Source organism: Corvus brachyrhynchos, unplaced genomic scaffold (assembly GCF_000691975.1).
Source record: "Corvus brachyrhynchos isolate BGI_N302 unplaced genomic scaffold, ASM69197v1 scaffold285, whole genome shotgun sequence".
Taxonomy (NCBI): Eukaryota; Metazoa; Chordata; class Aves; order Passeriformes; family Corvidae; genus Corvus; species Corvus brachyrhynchos.
This window is the reverse complement of record NW_008238323.1, coordinates 555,070-565,632: the sequence shown is the minus strand read 5'-3', so window position 1 is coordinate 565,632 and position 10,563 is coordinate 555,070. Positions and strand designations below refer to the sequence as shown.

The 10,563-nt window shown below is 41.5% G+C and overlaps 1 protein-coding gene across 13 annotated transcripts in view; it reads right to left on the bottom strand.

Moving 5' to 3' along the window:
* The window catches only part of DYM (dymeclin), a 224,476-nt gene that overhangs the window by 185,134 nt on the left and 28,779 nt on the right, over positions 1-10,563 (bottom strand). For all 13 annotated transcript variants that reach the window (XM_017734321.1, XM_017734324.1, XM_017734328.1 and 10 more), the window contains 2 exons: positions 9,179-9,304; positions 6,991-7,133 (listed from right to left, as the gene is read on the bottom strand). In XM_017734321.1, the coding sequence (XP_017589810.1) occupies positions 6,991-7,133; positions 9,179-9,304 (269 nt within the window). The remainder of the gene's footprint in view (positions 1-6,990; positions 7,134-9,178; positions 9,305-10,563) is intronic.

Sequence of the window (10,563 nt, the reverse complement as noted above, 5' to 3'; positions counted from 1 at the left end):
CTTGTGCAGCTGAACACCCCCAGCTGTCCCAGGCTGGCTGCAGAGCGGAGGGGCTCCACCCCTGGAGCATCTCGGTGGCCTCCTCTGGACTGGCTGCAGCAGCTCCAGGTCCTTGTGCTGTTGTTCCCCAGGGCTGGGGCAGCTCTGCAGGTGGGGGGTCTCATCTGATCACAGCATCTGTTAACACTGTACAAGAAGCACAGCAGCCTATGGGGAGAAGGTACTGAACCTTGAATTCACAGATTTTGGACTGTTTCTTAGGCAGCACGGATGGTCAAGCATCTTTATAATTTGAAATGCGCTCAAAAATGAACTGAAAAAACACTGGTGTTTATTAAAGCCTTTTCACAGTTAGTGCTAAAATAAAGATTAGGTAGGAAATGAACACTCTTGTTGACATTGGATGATAAGGTGAAGAGTTATGGATTCCTTACCATCCTTACCATTACTAATTGAAATTTATAGGACTTTACGAAAAAGTTGAGTATAACTGGTTTTTTTGCTTGAGTTCGTTTTTTTACATAGCTGACTATTGACATTCTCTCTAATTATAAACATTGTCTTTATCTCAATTTCAATTTCCATAATTCTCTGGAACTAAGAATTTGGAAAGCAAGAAATACCTCCTTTTCAGCTATATAAAATTCCGTTTTTCTAGCCCTAATCCTTGCAAAATACCAACTTTTAAAACTTTGTTACAATATATCAGCTTGCCTCTTGGTTTCCTTTAATAAGCAATTTCCCCATAAGAATTTAAAAAAATCATTTCTGACCCAATAGGTTTTCTCTTCTCTTTTATACTGGGTTATTTGAAGCTGCTCAGGTTTTGGAATATCAGGATAAATGTCAGGGAGATAAATCACCCGCACACCTCGTGAAACTTGCTGCAGCGGTCCCAGTAAACAAGCTGAAGCATATGGTTACAATTAGGGTTTGTATGACCACAGAAATCAGAAGCTCTAGTCATGAACCACAGCCTCGATGTGCTGTGCACTGATGGTCCCTGCTCCAAACAGCTGACAGGCTACAGAGAGCTACAGCACAGCTCCCAGCACACCACAAGCCTGTGCAGCGTCAGGTAGACATCACAGAAAAGAGGCTTTACAGATTTCAAAAACACATAAGCCCCCAGAATGTTAAGCATGAAAAATTCTGTCACTGTCACAAGGGTGGAGTGGTGGCAGCCAAGGGTCCCCAGGAGCAGCAGCCTCTGCAAATGAAAGAAAAAAACATACAGTTTCACAGACTCTCAGAATGGGTAAGGACAGAAGGGATGGCAGTGGATCATCTGGTCCCAGCTCCCTCCTAGAGCAGGGTCATCCCAGAGCAATGGTACAGAATTGTGTCCAGATGGGTCTGGAATATCCCCAGTGAGGGAGGCTCCACACCCTCTCTGGTCCATTTCAGGGCTCAGTCACTGCGCAGAGCAGTTCTTCCTCATGTCCAGGTGGAACTTCCTGGGCATCAGTTCCTCTGGTGCCATTGCTGGGTCCCACAGAGCAGAGCCTGATCCATGCCCTGACACCACCCTGCACATACTGATGAGACTCATCAAAGTCAATGGAAGATTTTTAAAATTATCAAGCCCAGGAAATAATGGTATAAATTACTCTTCTGGGAAAGAATGCTTTGCTGTCACTACCATCAGTGTATGTGCAAAGAGCAGAGTTCACAGAACAAAGCCCATGCTACCTGTGCAGCTAGTTCTGATTACTGGTGGTTAACCATCAAAAACATGTTGGTGAAGCTAACAGGACTGATCAACAATTTAATGGAATCTCAGGATAGCTTGAGTCGGAAGGGACCTTAAAGATCACCTCATTCCAAACCCCTGCCATGGACAGGGACATCTCTCACTTAACCTCCAAGCACCGTCCAACCCCCGCGGGGGCCCCGGGGCCAGCCACAGCTGCTCTGGGCACCCTGTGCCAGGGCCTGCCCACCCTCACAGACAGCAATTCCTTCCCAAGATCCCATCCAGCCCTGCCCTCTGGCACTGGGAAGCCATTCCCTGGGTCCTGTCCCTCCATGCCTTGGCCCCAGTCCCTCTGCAGCTCTCCTGGAGCCCCTTTAGGTGCTGCCAGGGGCTCTGAGCTCTCCGTGGAGCCTTCTCTTGTGCAGCTGAACACCCCCAGCTGTCCCAGGCTGGCTGCAGAGCAGAGGGGCTCCAGCCCTGGGAGCATCATTATTTCTTAATTATACTGCAACTGTTCTGGTTTCAGATCCTTGTCATTCAAAGTCCCAAGAGCTTGGTGGAACTGGGGTCAAATGTCACCAGAAGTGCTATTGCTGTATAATCATTCTATACTCTCACATCATTCAAATACATGAAGATGAATTAGATTTCAAGAAACAGAACATACACAATACAGTGCATGTCAAAGGAAGTGTCTAAGAGCTTGATAGTGAATACATCTCTGGCCTGCAGAGATTCCTATCAGACACAATGTATTTCTGTACTAATGTGATTAAGGCAGAAGGCGAGTTTTTGTCATGAAAACATGAGAACTCTCAAAGGGGACACTGAGGCACTACTCGGGCAGCAGCTCAACCTAATTTCAGACCAGCTTCTGTGGTCCTTATAGCACCCAAGCACAGATTTTGGGCAGGATGAAGCCACTCTGGTACCAGTTTGCTGTGCAGCCCTTGCAGATTGCCCCTGCCACAGCTACACAACCAGTAACACTCAACTACTTATTCTCAAAGTACCTGTGCTTGAACTGCAGCTGCACACTTTGCTCTGTGTCAGGCACATCTTCAGGGGAACTAAGAGAAAGGTTAAAGATCTGGAAACTACCTCCATCTTCCCATTCAGACTGGTGAAAATATCACAGTTACAGCATCAAGAGGATGACACTTACAGACTGTAAGCAAGAAGGAACACAAACAGACAGAACTGGGAAAGAAAGCTCAAATGTACATTTCCATTGTGGAGGGCATGAACAGGCAATTAAGCATTGACTAAGCATCACAGATAGACACCAGATCTGTGACACATCACGAAAAGGATCTGGCAGGTAGAAGCAAGCAGAGTGAAGCATTTGTTAGCAGAAATAAAGGTTGGTGAAATCGTAAGAAATAACAGATACTTTGTTAGTACCTTTTTGTGTCTCTCTTCTTTGATATATTTTAATGCAGATATTACAAATCTGGCTACATAAAATTGAAGAGGAAAAAGATATTAACATAAAACACTAAATATTAATAAATAGTTTTCTTGTAAAGTTAAAAATTACCATGAAGATGCTTCTATTAACCAGAAAGTAGCACAAAAAAAAAAAGATAAGCTATATTGTATATACTGTACATAAATCCCAGATGTACAACAGGATATCCTATGCTGAACAGCATAACGCACAGTAAAGCAGGTATTTGCCTGATATAAAGTCATTAATGGCCAGGAATGTTTGTCTAGTTCTGACCAAAGAGTACAGACATGAGAAAAAAAGCCATCACTGACCACTACACACTGAATTCTGCAATTTCTATTAATGCTACAACAGTACATTTGTGTGGCAGATTAGTTATGATGAGGACTTAGGTGATTAATGAAGCTGAATCTGGTTACTGACTCTGCTTCAGCTCCTTACAGATACAGCATTGTACCCCTCACATCTATAAACACCCAAACAGCACAAGCCACGTCAATTAGATCCCACTGTTGCAGTAACTCCTTACTTCTGCCAGATGCATTAGTGTCTGGGATTGTTTTTAACAGCAAAGTATAAACTGGATCAACTATTTCAAAGGAAAACATTTAAACTGACTTATTTTTCAATAGCCTTGAATAGCACTATCATTTCTCTGTCTTAGCACATCATCTGCTTGGCAGTTCCTCACTCTAACAAGGATTTTATTTTGCAAACAATAAAATGACTAATTAAAAAAAAATTGCTTGTCCACAAAAAGTTGTCTCAACTTAGTTGACTGTAGACTATGAACTGGCAAATGTTAATAAATCTCAAGAAAAAAGAAGAGGGCACTTAGAGCCAACAAAAAAACTTGGGTTTGATGGTAAGTTGGTTCAATGTGCTTTGTGAACCAAGAATAATTAATTTCTAGTTTCCAATAAATGAGTTTCTAATATCTAAACTCTCCTTCCATGCATATTGATGTCATTTATGCTTCACAACACTGCCCCAGATCTAGCGGCACTTTACAATTACTTTGCACACCTACTGAAAGACCACAAAGACAAAGCAAAGTTGACTCAGTAGAGAAAAATCTCCTTTATGAAGTTACAAAAATAAATACCATTATTTTTCCCCTCCTTCCAAAACCACCATTGTTTCTTTAATTATCGGAGCATAACAGAATTGGCAGGACAATCCAATCCAGGTATTTTATATCCAGGATGGAGAAAGGTCCTTGCACAGAGGCAACTTGGATCCAGTCAGAAGCCAAACCAACAAGTAATTGGTGTGAGGATGTTGGCTGTGTGGTTTCAGAGCTAAGGAAGCTCATGAGAGGAAGAAAAACAGGCTACAAAGGATGAAAAGCCTGAATCACAAGGAAGGAAAAGGAGGGTGGTTCTTAAATACGGTGCTTGTAAGAGTTTGTTGATCTCCTGCCGCAGTGTAAGTGACTACAAAACATGAATAACATTATACATGATCATGCAGATGACAGTGGTATCAAGTTAAATAATTAACAAGTATAATAATTATTTTAGGCCTCAAAATTTCATACTGAAAATAATTTTTTTTTAAACCAGGCTCCTATCTCCTTTCATCCCAAATAGATTATATTTAGACTACTTCAGTAAACTTACTTTAAGCATTATGGAGGTATTTAAAAGGGACTGAGCAACACAGAAGTGAGTTTTCAATTCTTCCATTCTTTTTTCAATCTCTCTTATGTAAAGATTACAAAACACACAAAAGTAATACAATACAGAAATCAAATCAAAGTTTTCCACAGCTGTTCATTGTTTAAAATTCACTTCTGTTTCCTAACAGATTATCAACTCGTGTTGCTGCATTTTCATTTGTGCTGCACTCCACCCATGTACCTGATGCTACACGAACCAAAGTACTGATTTGCTAAGAGTTAATTCAGAGATAAGATAGGCAATTATGCCATTTACTCCACAATCCTACCGTGTCCAAGTTTCACCTATAGTCCAACATCATATATAGGCAAATAATTTTTAAAAAACTTTCAACCAACCATCTGGGCATGGATAGAAAAAACATTTATATTTTCTAACAAGATGTGGTACTTCTTTTTTCCCTTTTCACAGGCAGGAAATTAGAAAGCTCTTTAAAAAGGCTCCTCTTCTTAAAGCTTTAAATGAAGACACTTAATTTGCTGGGCAAAGAGATGGCACCTCAGGTACTCATGAAAGAAGCAAGAAAACAAGCGTAGGCGTTTGCCAAGGTAGTTGCTAAGGGAATGGTTCAAGAGGAGTGAAGGAGGTGGGAGTGTAGGAAGAGACAAGAACAGATGTAGGCTGAAATTTTAAGACTTTGCATTAAGAAATGGAAACTTGATATACAACAAGTAAAAAGTCATGGGGGATACGATGTGAGAAGTGTTACAGAAGGAGGCTGGAGTGGTGGCAATATGGATGGATTTCCAAATCAGTCAAGTAACCAGAAGAGGGGAAGAAGTGTTTTGCCTGTGGCTGCACTGAGGCAGAAAGACACTATAGAGATCAGAACTAGTAATAACATAAATAACAGCAATTATTCAGGTAATAACAGGTACTAAAATATGCAGTAAGAACTACAAAACTACAAACCAGATACTGAAAACTGCTTTAGAAAAACATGTTAAGAGCAATATCCCTTTGCAATTGAAATGAAGGAAAAGAATATACCTGACGGGACTCGAATAAAGGAACTGTAAGGAACAATTTAATTAATCTGGCGCGTGTGTAAGTGAATTGCGAACCAAGGCACTACTTCGTGCTGGGTTTATGTCAGGGACACAACCCAGGCGCGGCCGCGGCGGGTGTTACCCGGAGCGCAGAAGGAGCTGAGCGCAGCAGCCGTGCGCTTTTACTGCCGCCGTGAGGAGAGACGCGGGCACTGCCACCGACTGCAAATCCTGGCAGACCCCTTGCGGCCCGAACTTTAATATTCCCTCAGGAGGCTGCCAGTGAATGGATTTCACAAAAGAGCTAAATAAATAGTATCGGTTTTAACAGCAACTGACTTGCAAAGTGTTCTCCAGTTTATCGGGGAGAAACAAAATAATATCTACCTTTGCTGTTAGCACTGTATTATGTTTTATTCTTGTTTGGTGGAAAAGAAAAAACCTCTAAGACGGATTTTTATATACCAGTAAAACACATCTGGTGTGGGGAAGGGAGCAGCCACCAACCAAAACAGAGTATATAGTAAAATAAAAATGAGAAACCTTTTTCTGAACAACAAATGGCATCAAGTCTTTGCTATTCTTCAGGCGGTATTTCTCTACAGAAAACAGTCCACATGGGAAAGGTCAGAATCTAGTCATACTAATCAGGAAAAAACATTAGTCAACTTACTGGGAAAGGTACACTATGTTACAAAAATTCCTATCCAGGTTGCTCCCTTACATCAAAGAACCCTCCTGGGACGGACCCCGTGAGACCACCTAGCCCAACCTTTTGCTCAAGCAGAGCCACAGAGCAGGTCACCATATCCACTGAGTTATTGTAAAGAATAAAATATGCACATAAAACTATTTCTTACAACATTTTAAGTAATTTGAAGTATGTGATTCATCAAATAGGGCACTAGTTGGTTGGTTGAGGGTTTTTTAATGTGTCAATAAAAAAAACCAGGGACTACGTGATACTTTTACCATCTGCTGTCCTGCAGGTATAATTGCTTCAGATTCTAACACATCCCAAGATGGGCCATGCAGGCCTGTGGATAGCTTTTTTACACCAGTGTCACTTGCTGAAAAAGAAATGGGCTACAGGTGTGTCTGCAGGAGAGGGCACACAGAAGGCAATACTTCATACGGTCTGAAGTACAATTTATAGAAAATCAGACTCACTTGCCACCCCAGATGCAATTCCATAGAGCAGTCCTCCTCCATCTGTTTGCTGCTGAAAAGCATGGGTCCCTGGAGGAGGGCTTCTCTCTTGTCTAATGAAATTATATAGCAACGTTTTCACAAGTCTGCTGGTGTATGGGAGACTGGAAAGAAAAAAAAACAAAACAGCTTTAGTTGACTCACAACTCACAAAAATTGGCACAACAAAGTCCAGGTAAGGTACAAAGGCTAGTGTTTGGTATTAAACACGGCCAGTAACTCTCCCAGAGCTGACCAGACTGGAAAGGGAAAGAACACCAAGGTCTTGCCCATGCAAAGCTGCCCAGACTTCAGAAGGGGTCTGCAGGAGCATCTTCCACAGCACAATCATGGAAACTGCCTTTTGGTTTTTGTTTTTTCAATACTACTTTTAAGTAAACCAGTTAGTTTGTAGAATCCTTGTATTCACTTACCTCAAGACACAACTGGAAAAATATTTATGCAATGGAAAGAAACACTTTATTTGTTCAGTTTTTACTCCATGCTCTGCTTACACAGAACAGGTAACAACAGCATCTCTCCACACCCAACCAGTCTTAAATGCCTTTTCACACCTCAAGGATTCCACGACTCTATGAATTTCCAAAGATCAATGAAACAGCCGACATCATTTCAGTGAATCTGAAAAATGCCTGTAGAATTTGTTGGGTTTAACTGAAAAGTTACAGTATTTACAAAATGGAGTAGCATTTCCACAGAAACAAAGAGCTGGTTCCCATCCCCATCTGATTCAGAGCTGAAAAGACAGGAGCTCTGTTACGACGTACTCTCTAACCATCTGCAGAAGCCCAGAAGGTAAGGGGTTAATGTGCATGTCCCAAACACCCATAGCTGGATGGTGTGGAGCCAACCAAGGATTTTTGGGAATAACAGCCAAGGATTGTTGGCAAGCTGGAGAAGTGGCCTTATGGAGGAAGGGCAGCTTTTCTGGGATAAACCCCCTGGTTGTGGCTCCTGCAGAAAAGCACAGCCCGGCTCAGCGCAGGCGCCGGGGTGAGGCTGAGAAGGGCCAGGGACCGTAGGGGCAAACAAGACCATCCAAGACCCCAAAGCCTCCAACCCATTTCCAGAAAGGTCTGAAAGAACTGACTGTGAATGAGAACTGATTTGCACAAAAAGTGAGAAATGTCTCTCCAGGGAGGGGAAGCCTCAAAAGGTGCCCCAAAAAGCCCAAGGCCCCAGGACCCATCAGCTCGATCAACACTGGAGCCAGGGCTGGTGATCTCTCTCTTTTTCCTTCTTTTCTCTCCCTTTCTTTGATCCAGTTCTCTCTCTCTCTCTCTGTGTCCCTCTCTTTCTCCCTTTTCACTGCCCCCCCCCTTTATCCAAACCCCACTGTACTTACCCTGGGATATCAGGGACAAACACACTCTTTTCCATGCCAAATGTGTAATTTACTAATAGAACTTTGCAGACCTTCCGACTTTTGTCATTCCTTTTGATCATGAGCATCTACAAATCCTGGGTGCCCCCTTCTCCTTACGGTGGGACATCACACCACTATCCTCCAGCTGTTCACACTGCTCTCAATTCCCAGTCACCAAATTCCCACATCTCTCTCCAGAGGCCGGGCACCTCCTACTCCCAAATCAGACCTCTCAGACCACATATGAACTCTTCCCCCAAATATTCCCCATTTTCCCCCAAACCCTCAATTCCTTCAGTCCAGAGACTGAAGTACCAGGACACCCCACAAATCCTGACGCTCTGGCTCCAGCCTGCTGCTGTTTCGGGCTGAAGTCTGCCCTGTGCTCCGTCTTCAACTTTCCAAGGCCTGCTACTTATCTGCATGGCAAGAAAGCTCTAGCATTTCTGAGGGACCTGAGTTCTCTAGGCTGCAGTGCTACAAGACTCATTGCTGAATCAAAAAAACATCCTGAAAAGTAAATGCTGTTTTAAGTTAATGAAACTACCCTCAAAATACAAAAATTATTTCCAAAATAGTTTTACTGAAGACTGGGCTGTGGGATATCCACCTAAAACCCTCCAAGAGCCTTTAGAGATGTTTGCTTTTCTGTTTTCTTCCTTTTGAGCAGAACAAATTTTCTATGAACATAACATTTTGCTGCCTTCTGTTTTCAGGTACAAACAACCTAAACAAGAGACCCATTTGCTTTGCTCTTAGGCAACACCCCAGAGCAGGACATACCATCGACCATGCATCAGGTATTTGTGAATGATGCTCTCTCGCAAAATCTCTTTGTGGAATAATTGGCAGGAGAGGAACACAATGAGAGTTGTCACGGCTTCCAAAGAAATGCTGTATGTAATATCTCTGCAGAAAAAAGGGGAAAATTACAGAGATTAATCTACTGGGTTGTTTACAAGCTGATTTCCAAGAATACTTGGTAGCTTCACCTGAAGTTATACACTGTGTAGCACAGAGAGTTTCAATTGGGAACATGTAAACAACAAATTCAAGAAAACCAGAATCATTTCATACCAGAAATGGGTTGTTTTTCTTAGAAATAGGCATTTTTTTCATATGCTAAAAGACAAAACAATGTAAAAAGAAGTATTGCTCATAGAACTCAAGTTGCAATTGATATACTTCTTCCTAAAAATAACAAATATCTCTCAGAAGTGTGTCCTTTGTATCATTAAACAAAATTGTCACAAAACCATCATGCTAAGTGAGGAAATGAATGTCCACCTAGCTCCATCTGCCAGGAATGTAATACACAAATGCCAGTTCAAGTGTACAAAACGCTCAGGGTATCAGGATACCACATATATTGTTCAGTTTTAAATGGTATTTTTGAGGTAACAGGGAAGTAGAAAGTTTCAAGATATTACAGATAATCACAAAGAATGAGCTGCAATGCTTAAATACTGACAGTTCAGCAAAGTTCATTTAGCTCAGGCTGATTAGGAAAAGCTGTGCAGCAGAGTGGATGACAGGCACACTATTAAAAATACCTTGTGTTTTCTGTTCCCACCTCTGCCTATAATGACTTTGTTACAAATCTTGTTTTTAAAAGGGAGAGAAAAATGGCATTTGCCTCCTTAATCAGTAACAAACTGCAGACTTCAAGAAACCTTTTAAAACACAATGAAGTAACTTGGACATGAACCAGTATCATTTTTGCTTTCAACCAAAGACCATTTTTACGTCCTCCAAAAGGAGGAACTTCATTTGGTGCAACAGCACCATCCTGAAGTTCATTAGAAATATTGTTATTAAGTATTATTATTGTTACCACAAGTCCTTTTAATGTTTCTCCCACTGCCACTATTTAATTTCCACAGTATGCTTCACAATCCAGTATTACTAAGTTACAACAGTTTCCCTGCAACAATTACCAAGGTTTTTTGACCTGGGACCTACTGGAAACTCAAAATCTGTTTATTATTGTCAAATGAAAATATTTAATAGTATCGCTATTTCAGATTTTTAAAAAATCAAAACACTAAAGAACAAATCAGCATCAATGCTGTTTAATCAGTGGTGCTAAATTTTTCTTCGTTACAATGTCACCTTCCAAAAATTTTATTCTCAACAGTTAGAACAGGTATAGGCATAAAACTAAGCAC